At 33.3% G+C, this 14333-nt stretch overlaps 1 protein-coding gene and 1 long non-coding RNA gene across 2 annotated transcripts; both read left to right on the top strand.

Moving 5' to 3' along the window:
- Positions 1 to 935: 935 nt before the first annotated feature.
- LOC144553632 (uncharacterized) lies at positions 936 to 3654 on the top strand. The gene is made up of 3 exons (XR_013511402.1): positions 936 to 1937; positions 2451 to 2604; positions 3388 to 3654. It is a non-coding gene; the product is annotated as an uncharacterized LOC144553632 (long non-coding RNA).
- Positions 3655 to 8528: 4874 nt separating this feature from the next.
- On the top strand, positions 8529 to 10954 carry LOC144553631 (F-box/FBD/LRR-repeat protein At1g16930-like). The gene is made up of 3 exons (XM_078301878.1): positions 8529 to 9537; positions 10064 to 10219; positions 10609 to 10954. Exons 1-3 carry the CDS (start codon positions 8572 to 8574, stop codon positions 10801 to 10803), a joined length of 1317 nt encoding a protein of 438 aa, XP_078158004.1. The 5' UTR covers positions 8529 to 8571; the 3' UTR covers positions 10804 to 10954.
- The last annotated feature ends 3379 nt before the right edge of the window (positions 10955 to 14333 follow it).

Raw genomic sequence — 14333 nt, forward strand, 5'->3', positions numbered from 1 at the left:
ACATTTATTGTTTTGTGTTAAACAAGCCCGTAGCCCGTAGGCAATCATTTACTGTTTTCAAATCAAAATAAAGAAAAGGCTGAATCTCTGGCCAGAGATTTTATATCAACTGGATGTCGCAGGTAACAAAATATTTCTTATTTCATCTTATTCGTTCGATCAGAAAACGCTAATATTAACGGCCAAGTGTATTGACCGGAGAGGCCAAGATTTTGATCGAACGGTCCACATATAAAAGGAAATATTCTGTTACCTAAGAAGATATGGACTCGTGCCTAGTAAGGCAACCAAAAGCTGAGCCTACAGAAGTAGTCCTTGCATTTGCAGCGTAGCTTCTGTAGATTAGCTTTTGTCAACACCTGGTTCACAGTCTCGTTTTAATTTGAATGAATTCATCATATTGAGTAGGTGCCATATGTGCTGTACTCTTGGAGCATCCAGTATTTTTCTTCACTCCGGTCCCTATGCAGATTTGACTGGGAGAGTTTTTTATTTCAATTCTTGGAACCGAGGAGGCGAGTATCGATTAGCTGTACTACATTTAGAGCTTTCATCTTTATTCATCTTTAATTTCACCGATTCTGCTTCTGTAAATTCATTCAAAGTGTTTCAAGGCCATGGATTATTGTGGAAGGAATATTCAACTTTGTTGGAAAGAATATCAAACAAGGTAAAGAGGAATAATACAGGTTTTATTTCAACAAGCTAAATTGATCTACTTAATCAATCATGTATCTTTTAGCATCATTATTACGCATTTTAGTTGATGTCTGTTCCTTTTTCCAAGCTACAAATTGTGTTGATCTCGGTGGAAGGTTTCAATATGTATCATCTCTGCTCAAATGTGGACTATTATTTCAATATATGTCATTCTTATTTGAGATGGGGTTGTCCTATAATTTCTTGTTACCAGTAAATTTCTAATTCATGAATTTGTGCAATATGTATTGTAATGCAGGAGTCATTGAAAGTTGAAATATGGAGATGCCCAAAAGTGATGGTGGCACAGAGAATGTAGAACATGACCGGATCAGTAGCATGCCTGATGAGGTTTTGACCCATATCCTCTCCTTTCTGAGCACAAAAGAAGCCGTAAGCACGTGTGTTTTATCAAAAAGAGCCATACATGGGCTACCGTGCCAGTTCTCAACTTCAATCTATTTGAATTCTTAAGTGATAATCTGGATGGTCACCCTCGTGGAGAATGAGAAAAGAGAAAATCTGTGGCTAGGTTTGAGCAGTTTGTGCATGGTGTTTTGAACAATCATGAATCAACAAACTTGGATATAGTTCGTTACATGCGTCGAATGCAGAAGAGCGAATATTTTATCTCCACGGAATGGCTTGACCGTGTGGCGCTTCTAATGCCACGGGTGATCAGTATCTACATTAGTAGAGCTGACTTTAAGAGGAGTAATTATATAGATTTGCCTGATTCAGTTTTCTCTAGTGTAAAATTGCAACATCTTAAGATGGCTCTCTACATTTTTAAGAGGCCCATTGTTAGACCCGCATCAATAAATTTACCTTTGTTAAAAGTTTTGGAGCTGAGTCACGTAGAGATCCACAACGACTTTACACAAAAACTTTTCATAGGCTGCCCCTCCCTTCAAAGGCTTGATTTGTGTTGCTGTGAGTTATATTTCTCTAGCATTTCCTCTAATGCATTGAAGAAACTGACTATTCTTCAGTGTCGTCAATTTGAGCATATGCAAATTTGGTGCCCTGCGCTTGTCTCTTTGTATATCGGTTCTCATTTTCAAAGGGGAGGCGTTGGCATTTCATTGAAGAAGGCGATAAATCTAGTAAATGCAACCATCAGATTAGTTTGGTGGCATCGGTCTAATGGTGATCATGAAGATGTGCCAGTTGTGGACATTTTCAGCGGTCTCTCTAGTACTACTGAATTAGAGCTTTATTTTGAAATTGATTTGAAGGTATACTATTTTCTCAGTTCTATAAAATCAAAAACTTTAAAATGTTTTCCTTATTTACAGTTGTTAGGTTCACCGAAATGTTCTTTGTCATAATGAATTTTTTTCCCACCATTATAAGCACATTCCTTGTTGCCTGACTTCTTGGTTTTGATATACTTTGTGCCCGTGAATTGTAAGTACGGTGTTGGCATGTATCTATGATATGATTTCTGGGGGGTGCCTTCTATCGTAGTTTGCCAACAAAAGTTTCTGATTTCTTGTAATTTTTTTTACATACATGCATAACCTTCTCTTTCTTGTTTTGTACTAGATCAAGGTTTTTTATTTTTGAATGAATTATTAACACTGAAATAAGCCCAGAAATGCAGTAATTATCACTTTGTATATGTGAAAGTTCCTTTTGTTTGATCGATATTAACCAGATTAATCTACCTTTTTGTGATGTTGCATGTTTCTGAATTACAATGTTGGTATTTGCATCTAAAGTTGATATTTCATTTTTTTTAAATGAAGAAAGCAATGGATAAGGATGTTTCTACCTACAAAAATTTCAAAAACTTGAAGAAACTTCACATTGGAATGTGGGGTACGAGCTGTGACTTTTACTTGATAGCTTGTTTGCTAAAGTGTTCTCCTAATTTAAGAGCTCAATTTGTTAGTCAATGTGGTAAAATCTCTCTCTCTCCCTCTCTACTTGTTAAGTCTCTTTGTGTTTACCATTTGTAGAATTTTATGAGGTTAATTGCGCCTAAGTTGTAAGGGTGTCAATGGGTACGATATGGGTAGGGTGGAACCATTTTCATATCCATACCCACTAAGAATTGATCTTATCCATACTCTATTCATACCCGTTAAGAATTTGCTTTACCGTACTTTATCCATATCCGTTAAGATTAGCGGGTAATAAAATGGTGGTGAGCGAATAACGAATAATACAAATATAATAGTTTTATTATTTTTACAAATTAAGTATCAAAACTTATCATGTCATACATATGCAACCACAATTACTAATATATAAAATTAAAATACAATTATACAATCAATTTTAACTAATACTTTTTTATGAAGTAAAACAAATCAAAATCACAAATAACTCTTCTAACAAATTCAATTCGTTAACTAAATAACAAAACATTCAAATAATAGAATAACATGTTTAGCATAATATTATTTTTACAATAACATTCATACATTTTCTCATGATGTAATTTATTTTATATAATTACCCGTTATCCAACGGGTAAGAAATAACATTTACCCATACCCGTTTATCTAAAGAAAAAAAAAAATCTTACCCATACCCGTCTTGTTGAATGCGATACGGATAGGGTAAACAGGTAAATGGGTATCATTGACACCCCTACTAAGTTGACTCTGCACCATACTAGACAACTCCAGTAATAATTTTTTTTTAGGCAACTTCTGATTTTTATTTTTACCATAACAGCACCGAGGTTATATACAAGAAGAGCCCAGACGAGAGATTTTGGGAGATGCTTTTTTTCAGTATGAGTATCTAGAGAATGTAGAGGTCAGCATTAATGGCATGTTGCCTAGTGAATGCGTCGACAATTTGATCAAGACGTTGGATAAATATGTGAAGAAAATAGGAAATTTAATCATAACTTATTATGATTTAAGTTAGCTAGTATGTTCAAAATTAGTTTGTTGAATATCTTTCTTAAAATTAGATAGGTTTGGCCTTATGATTCAGTTGTCTGTTTTTCCCTTTTTTATGTTTATATTAGACTGGTTAACTTCTTTTGAGTTCTTTTGGATTTGTTTGAGGTAATGTATCGAATGGTAAGCTTAACTGTTGATGAAACTTAGTTTAGAGTTTAGACTGGTTAACTTAACTGTTGCCAAAACACTTGTATCGCGCTATCTATTCTGTTATTATTCCCTAAGTTTGTTGATTTTGCCCGACTAAAATATTTTGCCAAATTTCGTCAATTTGTTGTAGATTTAATCACATACGGACACCATCAGAGCTAGTGAGAATATTGTTATTACTGGTGTATAAAGCCCTTCACACTATTGCTATGATAAATGCCGTGATAATCGAATCTGTTTTGAGATTGCTCTAAAACTTACAGAAAAAAAAAAGCTTAAATGCTCATCTTTGTCAAGGCATTATCATTTCATTTTTTCATTAATTATCGTTGGACTATCCTCCTGCAAGTTTGATTAAGAGAATAATTCTTTGGATTTTGTTGTACACTGAAACAGTACGACGATCCTGGCTAATACAAGATATGAATACAAAACGGACAATGTCATTGCTGTATATGCACTTGCCGAAGCTAAACTTTTGGTTTATCTTATTAAGAATTTACTATACTTCTTCTAAACGAACCGGTTAGTTACATAAAACTAACATAGGTTCACCACTTATAATTGCTGATTTGGTGTGTTGTAACCAGAACTATACAAAAGAGCCAAATCTTAAACAAAGCAACCTATGCATCATCCAAATCTCCTATAAGTCCCTTAACAGTATTGGATCCAGAGCTTGAAATCCTGCCATGCCTGATTTGCTACAATTTTCGAATCAGTCCCTCTACCTTCAAAAATTACACTGTTTCTATTCTTCCAAATATACCAGCAACCTGCAAAGAAGAAAACAACCCATTTGCTTGTCAATCTCCGACCTCTGCATGATTTTTGGGAGTTAATAAGCATATTTACAACCGAATCACCATTATAAATTGTGAACCCTGTCAACCAACAGAGATGCATCCAAAAAATTGTTGCAAACTGGCAATGGAAGGAAAGGTGTAAAGATGTTTCTAGGAGACAAGAATGACATACTGCACAATTGAGTTCACAATTGAAACCTCTTCTAGCCATTGTCTCATAAGTGATTAATTTATCCTTTGAACATAAATAAGCGAAAATCCGCACAGTTGGCGCCTTGGCGGCATTTTTAGCTTCCAAGTGAAATCAATCTTGCACCTTGTTTTCCCTCCAGACACCATATTTTCATAGAAGGATTTTGCTGAATATTCGTGGTTGCTATTCCACTTCCAAAACAGCAAATCATGTGACTCATTATCAAGAATAATGTTATCTTGTAATCCATTTTGTACAGCCATTCTCAATGACAACCTCCTGTTTGCTGGTACCAGATTATCCATAGCTGCCATTATTGGATTTGACCATGAATCAAACCAATATGAGATCATATCTCATGTACCGATCTGCCATTCTGTGCTCCAATCGATCTGCCTTCTTCTCACTCGTTAATTCTGTAGTTGATTGTGTAGCTTGTTCCTGACAGATTGTAAGTTGGTACGATCCGTGACTATTTGCTCGAAGCAAGATTGTTGCTCTAAAGCTCGATCTCCTCGGACACAATTTCTAGTTGGGGTATAATAAATATTATTGAACGAGAAAAGGAGTTTGGTAAAAAAAAAAATGGGGGAAATTACCTAACTAATGTTATTTTTTTTTCATTTTTTTTTCATTTAGGAATGTTAAATTTATAACAAAAAATGGAGATTTTTTCCAGCATACAAAAGTAAATATAGGTATACATTTTTTGAATTCATTCTGACTGTAAACTAGATAACGAAATAAGAGGCAAACTGTGCTTTAATTCTCGATTTTTTTTTTTGTTACCATCTTCTAAAGAAAAATAACACTATTGACAGATTTTTGTTACTTCAAAAGGTGGGACGTAAATTTAATCGGCACTCTTTATGAAACATATTAATATGGAAGCAGCTAACAGTCCTCCAATTTCAGTCTCCAAAAAATCCCCGAATATTTTCAACTAATTCTGTAAACATCAATACTAAATCCTGTAAACTAATTCAACAAATCCTGTAAACATAAAAACCCGTGAAAACTGTTGAAAACGCGTGACAGTTGTTGAAAATGCGTGACAGCTGTTGGGGACCACCTTCTGTGAACATACACATAATATTCTGTAAACATACACATATTATCCTGTAAACATACACATATTATCATATAAACATACACATATAATTCTGTAAACATACATATTGTACTTTAAATTATAGCAGTTGAAATTATGGCAGTTGTGACAGTTAAAAACGTGTCAGAACTAAGCTAAAAAGAAAAAACTTTTATACACGGAGATTTTTAGAGGACTGTAGTCCAGGGGACATTACCTTTTCTCTATTAATATTTCTCCATAAACTATAGAGGATCTCGCTTACTTTACGATTTGAGATTAAATCTCAGCAGGTTTGGAATTCAGGCTAGCGTAGTAGCCAGTATTACTAGGCTTTAAAATTTGTGCCAAGTTAAAATAAACGGTTCCGATCCACTAATTGTAAAAGATTCATTTTTCAGGTAATAGAGAGGATGTGAATTTCTTATGAAGCGCCGTCTGATGAGATTTGAATTGTTCCAAAAATCTTCTCAGATTTGTTTATTATTATTTTTTGTAAGATGATAACAAAAAAAAATTGACTTATATTCTTTTGGCCGAAATTCTTTTAGTTACCATTCTGAAATTTCAAATTTCTAATATTATCACCGTTTTAAAAAAAATTCAAAAGTTGCCACAATCGCATTTACTTTTTTTTTTAAATCGGGCAGAGGCTGCCAGATGATATTCATTAAAATTACCAGTAGGTACATCATCCCTTAGCTAATTAGACACAATCGCATTTACATGGGTGCAAATTCAATCTACCCACTAATTTGGTGCATAGATTGAGTAAGCGCATCAATTTTTTATTTATTTTTATTTTATTGTTATAGTAAATTTAAAAATATTATATAAAGATATTTAAAGGACCATTCGTGTAATGTATTGGACCTAAGAATTCACAAAAGAAATTGGAAATCTAGTCGTTGAGATTGATACCTGTTTGTAAATAAAGAATTCACCAAATAATTTTATGAAACATCAACCTTTAAAGTTACTTACCAGAAGCATAATTCAGTATTTTTACCACTGTGTAACAAATTATCCTGATTGCACGCCATCTTAGTTTATTTTCATAAACCAAGTCTGAACACTATAAGGTCACAACGAGTAGGGTTAAAATGCACCATTGGTTTTGTTCTCCAATCATATCTCGTGTCTCTATCTCCGTTTACAAAGTTCAAACAGTCGATCCAAACCGTTCATCTTGTTCTACATATTAAAATATGCTTATAGACCAATTTTTTTATTTTTTTTATTTTTTTTACTATATTTTTAGATAGGTACAAAATCACTGTTTTTGGATAGTCCAGATGCAGTGATTTTGTACCTATCTAAAAAAATAGTAAAAAAATTCAAACAATATAAAATTTGGTCTCAAAACACATTTTAATATGTAGAACAAGATGAACGGTTCAGATCGACTGTTTGAACTTTATAAACGGAGATAGAGACGTGAAGTATCATTGGAGCACAAAACCAATGATGCATTTTAACCCTACTCATAACAATAAAATAAAAATTTAAATGAATTAAAAAAATAAAATTTTGGGAGCAGTCTGAACTGAAATTTGAAAAAACGGTGATAATGTCAGAATTTAAATTTTAAAGTGGTAACTAAAGAGTTTTCAGTTCTTTTGGAAATATTTGTTTTAATCTGAGTCGTCAGATATGGATCAACGGCCCAGATACATTAAAAACAAAATCATGATCCGTGAACTTCGGCCGATCATTTATTGTTTGTGGCAAAGAACCCGTAGGCAATCATTTATTGTTTTCAAATCAAAATAAAGTAAAGGCTGAATCTCTGACCAGCGATTTTATATCACCTGTAGGTCGCAGGTAACAGACTATTTCTTATTAGAATTTAACTGTTCGATCAGAAAACCCGAATATTAATGGCCACGTGTATTGACAGGAGAGGCCAGGATTTTGATCGAACGGTCCATATATAAAAGGAAATATTCTGTTACCTAAGAGGATTTGAACTTGTGCCTAGTAAGGCAACCAAAAGCTGAGCCTACATCCGTAGTCTTTGCATCTGCAGCGTAGCTTCTGTGGATTAGCTTTTTTATCAACACCTGGTTCACAGCCTCGCCGGTTTAATTTGAATGAATTAATCAATCATCATATTGAGTAGGTGCCATATGTGCTGTACTCTTGGAGCATCCAGTATTTTTCTTCACTCTAGTCCCTATGCAGATTTGATGGGAGAGTTTTTAATTGAATTCTTGGAACCGAGGAGGCGAGTATTGATTAGCTGTACTACATTTAGAGCTTTCATCTTTATTCATCTTTAATTTCACCGATTCTGCTTCTGTAAATTCATTCAAAGTGTTTCAAGGCCATGGATTATTATGGAAAGATATAGCATTGTTGGAAAGAATATTAAACAAGGTAAATAGGAATAATACAGATTTTACTTCAACAAGGTAAATTGATCTACTTAATCATGTATCTTTTAGCATAATTATTACGCATTTTAGTTGTTGTCCGTTCCTTTTTCCAAGCTACAAATTGTGTTGATCTTGGTGGAAGGTTTCAATATGTATCATCTCTGCTCGAATATGGACTATTATTTCAATATATGTCATCCTTATTTGAGATGGGGTTGTCCTATAATTTTTTGTTACCAGTAAATTTCTAATTCATGACTTTGTGCAATATGTATTGTTATGCAGGAGTCATCAACGCAAGGTCTTTGAGGAGGAGATCAATAGTTGAAATATGGAGAAGCCCAAAAGTGATATTGATAGCGGAGGGAATGTAGAACATGACCGGATCAGTAGCATGCCTGATGAGGTTTTGACCCATATCCTCTCCTTCCTGAGCACAAAAGAAGCCGTAAGCACATGTGTTTTATCAAAGAGATGGATAAATACATGGGCCACTGTGCCAGTTCTTGACTTCAATCTCTATGAATTCTTAAGTGATAATCTGGATGGTCACCCTGTTGGAGAAAGAGAAAAGAGAAAATGTGTGGCTAGGTTTGAGCAATTTGTGCATAGTGTTTTGAACAATCATGAATCAATGAACTTGGATATAGTTCATTACATGCGTCGAATGCAGAAGAGTGAAACTTTTATCCCCATGGAATGGCTTGACCGTGTGGCGCTTCTAATGCCACGGGTGATCAGTATCTACATTAGTAGAGCTGACTTTAAGAGGGGTAATTATATAGATTTGCCTGATTCAGTTTTCTCTAGTGCAAAATTGCAACATCTTAAGATGGCTCTCTACACTAATAAGAGTACCATTATTAGACCAGCATCAATAAATTTACCTTTGTTAAAAGTTTTGGAGCTGAGTCATGTAGAGCTCCACAACGACTTTACACAAAAACTTTTCATAGGTTGCCCCTCCCTTGAAAGGCTTGATTTGTCTTGCTGTGAGTTATATTTCTGGAGCATTTCCTCAAATGCATTGAAGAAACTGACTATTCTTCAGTGTCGTCTATTTGAGCATATGCAAATTTCGTGCCCTGGGCTTGTCTCTTTGAACATTCGTTCACATTTTCAATGGGGAGGTGTTGGCATTTCATTGAAGAATGCGATAAATCTAGTAAATGCATCAATCAGATTATTTTATTGGCATCGGTTTCATGGTGGTAATGATTATGTGCCAGTTCTAGACCTTCTCAGCGGTCTCTCAAGTGCTACAGAATTAGCGCTTTATTTTGACAGTGATTTGAAGGTATACTTTTTACTCAGTTCTTTAAAATCAAAATTGCAATTTTTTTTTCTTTATTTGCAGTTGTAAGGTTCACTGAAATGTTCAATGTTCTTTGTCATCATTTTTTTTTTTTTTTGCATAATAAGCACATTCCTTGTTGCCCGTAGACCTTTTGGTATCAATAAATTTGTACCCATCAATTGTAAGTATGATGTTAGCATGTACATATGATATGGTTTTTGGAGTACCTTCTATCAAAGTTTTCTATCAAAAGTTTCCGGTTGCTTGTGAATTTTTTTTACGTACAGACCTAACCTTCTAAGTCTTTTTCGTACTAGATCTGGAATTTTTAATGGTTTATCAACACCGAAATAAGCCTAGAAATGGTAGTAATTTCACAATGTAGTTGTGTGGATTTGTATTTGTGAAGGTTCCTTTTCTTAATTGTTAGCCAGATTAATCTACCTTTCTACGATGCTGCTTGTTTATGAATTACAATGTTGGATTTGCCTCTAGAGTTTATATTTCATTTTTTTTTTAAATGAAGGAACCAGTGGAAGAGGATGTTTCTAACTGCAGAAATTTCAAGAACTTGAAGAAACTGTATATTGGGATGTGGGATACGAGCTATGACTTTTACTTGATAGCTTGTTTGCTCCAGTGTTCTCCTAATTTAAATGAGCTCAATTTGTTTCTCAATGTGGTACCCTCTCTATCTCTACTTGTTAAGTCTCTTATGTTTACCATTTGTAAAGTTAATGTAGCGATAGTACTGTATACATAGTCTTAGAAACATATATATAATAATTGATTTTATTTAATATAATGAATAATTGGTAGTCTGGATCTAAACTGATTTTCTTAACTACATATATCATTTTGTGCTTATTTGGGGCTTATGAATGAATTGAGGCCTAAACAAGCTTATTTCCTTGTGGTATTTGACCACTCAGGTTAATTGCCTGCCTAATATACTCTGCACCATCCTAGACAAGTCTATTGATAGTTCGTTATTGATGCTACCTAAACATGATGATAAATTTTTTAGGTAACTAGTGATTTTTCTTTGTTTTTTTTTTACCTTCATAACAGAGGCGAGATAAACTTCAGGAGCTCAGACAAGAGGTTTTGGGAGATGCTTTTTTCCGACATGAGTATCTGGAGACCGTAAACATCCGCATTAAGAGCGTGTCTGAATTGCCTAGTGATTGTGTCGAGAATTTGATGAAGACTTTGGATAAATATATTAAGAAAATAGGGAATATTATCATAACTTATGATCCATAAGTAAGTTATGTTCAAAATTAGTCCGTTGAACATCTTTCTTAGAATTAGACAGGTTTGGCCTGATGCATCGTACTGTTTAGAGACTTGATGATTCTGTAGTCTTTTGTTTTTTTTTATGTTTGATTTAGACTGGTTAACTTCAAAGTGGTCTACTGGATATGTTTGGTGTTGTTATGTATCAAATGGTAAGCTATCCAAATGTCATATTAAGTTTTTCAGTGCAATTAATCTTGTTTGTGTTTCCAAAATATGACAACCCAGTTAAGGTTGCTGAAGGTTGGATATTCAGTGTATGCAAAATTTTATTCACAAAGCAACCTTCAAGTCTGGGCCAAGAGCTTTCAACCCCCATATATATTCTCAGCTGCTTCTGGTGAGAATGCCTAGACATTGTTTTACAACTGTTCTCCTGTAAATGCACTTGCCTAAACATTGTTTTGCAACTCTTCTGTCAAATACAAAACGGACAATTAATGGTGAACATAAAAACAATAGAAAGAACACAAAATCTTTATTCAATTCGATAATCTGAAAGGCTAACGATAAAATAATCAATCAATAAAAAAAAAACAAATGGATTCTCTAATGCACTCCGTTATGGAAGTTGGTATTACACATGTAACCGATCAGCGCTGGTCACTGATCTGTGTGATTAATTTGCGAAACAGATGATCTCTTACGCCTCCAGTTCCTCCGCGAATGTCTTCTCCAGTGTGATTAATTTGCGAAACAGATGATCTCTTACCCACTGATCTGTGTGATTAATATGAAAATACATATTACGTTGCCTGATCTGTGAAAATTAATCTTCTTACTTTAGTTTAAATTAGCAAATTATCTGTATCAAGTACACAAGATAAACTATCTTTGCTGAATTAAAGCTTAAAAATGTAAATTCTTCAACCATAAAGATTGAACTGCAGTAAATAGAGGTATATTATGTACTGTCCGATACCCAATTTATATCAGAATTGATGAAGAAAATACTGGTACAAACTGGACAACCTGTATGAGAGGAATCAAAATGAGGGTTGATGAAATGTGAAATTTCATTTTTTTCCCCCTCTACTTGTTGTATATATATAGCACAAACTTCATTTTTTCCTTCGTGGTTTCTCAACGTTATGCAATCGATTTTTTTTTATGGAGAATATAAAGTAACAATCTCACAAAGATACAGAAAATTAAGTTGAAAAAAAGAAATGGCAATAAAAAATTTACTGTATGATATATGTAATATTTTACACAAAGCACATGTTATCCTTTCCCTCGTAATTAATGTATTACAATAGCATACATCTTTTATAAGCATAACAGAATATGTATCCCAATAAGAACTGTTTTCTCAAGGGCCATAATAAAAGTATACTGGACCCATCCAGTAATACCACTGTTGCAGCTCAAGACCATGTAGATGAAGCTATCAAGCATAACCGAATTCAGTTGAAGAATTAGTTAGATACTGTTATATATAGCATAGTTAACTATATTGTATTGATTACATTGTCTATAAATATATGAAGACATGTACTGTAACAGTTTGAGATAGATGAAATAAAGAAATTCATTCTCCTTCTTCATTACTAATTCTCGTTCTTCACTCTCTTAAGGCCATAAAAAAAAATTACAATTGCTGAATAATGAACACAGCCCTCCACCAAAAGAAAAAAAAAATGTCTTCAATTTATATAAAATATAGATATTAAAGCAGAACAACGTAACAAGATAAAAATTTAAAGAAATTATTGGATTAATATCTCTATCTCCATTTACAACGATATGTATCTTGCCAAAATGATATCTACTTTTTCTTGGTCAAAACCATCGAACTAATTCTTGCATTTTGAAATTATATACAACCACTCTCCTTATACCAACTGAAATTAATATGCTATGATAGAAGAGGAGGATTTAAATGTCTCATATCTTTTATGTATTATCGTATCTTATATAACTTTTATTTTTTATTTTCAAATCTAAGCAGTCGATCCGAATCAATCAATATACATGATTTCCATATTAAAATGTACTTAGAGACCCAATTTTATATAATTTTTAAAAAATATTACTATATTTTTTTTAGATATATAAAAAGTTACTTTTTTTTTTTACTTATGGTAAATTATAGAAAATCCTTAATAATCTGCCTAGCCAGATACAAAATTTTGGATTGGTAAATCACATTTTTTGGATGGTAAATCACTAATTTTAATCAGACCAAATTTTGGATGGTAAATTATCAAAAAATGCTTAATAATCACTGTTTTAGTATGCCATTTAATATGCAATTAGTACAGAGATTATTTTTAAACTGGATCTTAAAATGCTTAATTTTATTATATATGCGTATTTGTTTTAGAGTGATATAATAAATTATCAAAATTCTTATACATCAATATTTGACTCGTATACCTGTATGTTGATGCGAATATCTATAATTATGAACTTTGCCATCTTTTAATAGACGCATTAATTTTAATTAATGAAAAACAGTAACAAATATTATTTTAGGATTATCTACACTATTTTCCGTTTTAATTTATTTAATTTTTACAAAAATACTCATTACTTTATGGTATATGTCTACTATTTGAATATGAAAAATTAAAATTTTAAACCATATCTGTATTTGCACAGATATTCAAATATCAAATATTCGTATCTGATTTTCGGATTTGACGGATAATATCTGATCCGTTTACACCCCTACTCGTAAGTAAGATATCAGATCCATATCCGTAGGCGCCAACTTGATTTCGATCCGGTTATGAGTATTGTATATGGCCAGGTATTGCAGGGGAAGGAGGTGTCTGATGGATATCCGACTAAAATTGATCTGATATTCAGTCGGAGGCTCGGAGCCATCCGATTAAGAATTGTGTGCAGCACTTCAAAATTTGTGCGAATTAATCACGAAATCTTAACGTAAGGTTGATGGCTCCGATTGGACATCAGATCGATATTGTTCGGTCTCTAACCGAATTTTTTTTATATACCATAATGAAAATAAAAATAAATCAAAACATCTCCGTTTTTTTACTCAAAAAAAAAAATCTTCATTTTGGTGGAATTTCATCTTTACTCAGGCTGCAGAGTCAATTTGCAGCTCCATTGTGGAGAGACTGTAGAGCCAATCTAATGCAAAGTGGGGCCGCATATTAGCTCTCTGGTCCTCTCAAAATGGAGCCGTAGAGCCAATCTGCGGCCTGGATAAATGTGGAATCCCCCAAAACGGAGGTGTTTTTTTAATTTTTTATTATGGTATTTAAAAAAATTTCGAGGTCTCTAACAACAACTCCATGCACTATTAAACGTGATTGAACAGCACAATATATTTCGGAACTGTACAGATAGGCATCACTGATAACGAGATGAGCTACGGTGAGTTGCGAAGTAAAACGCGTTTTTACTTCACGCCGTATTTTTATTTTGAAAGCCCAAACGACTGATCCGAACCGTTAGATATAATCTCCTTATTGAAATGTGCTTGGAGACCAAATTTTACATTTTTTGAAATTTTTTTACTATTT

The sequence above is a fragment of the Carex rostrata genome, chromosome 4 (genome assembly GCF_964058835.1).
Source record: "Carex rostrata chromosome 4, lpCarRost1.2, whole genome shotgun sequence".
NCBI classification, from domain to species: domain Eukaryota; kingdom Viridiplantae; phylum Streptophyta; class Magnoliopsida; order Poales; family Cyperaceae; genus Carex; species Carex rostrata.

Coding starts and splice junctions, on each gene's coding strand:
- LOC144553631 (XM_078301878.1), top strand. CDS start 8,572: ATGGAGAAGCCCAAAAGTGATATTGATAGCGGAGGGAATGTAGAACAT. Junction 9,538..10,063: donor ATTTTGACAGTGATTTGAAG/GTATACTTTTTA, acceptor TTTTAAATGAAG/GAACCAGTGGAAGAGGATGT. Junction 10,220..10,608: donor TCAATTTGTTTCTCAATGTG/GTACCCTCTCTA, acceptor CCTTCATAACAG/AGGCGAGATAAACTTCAGGA.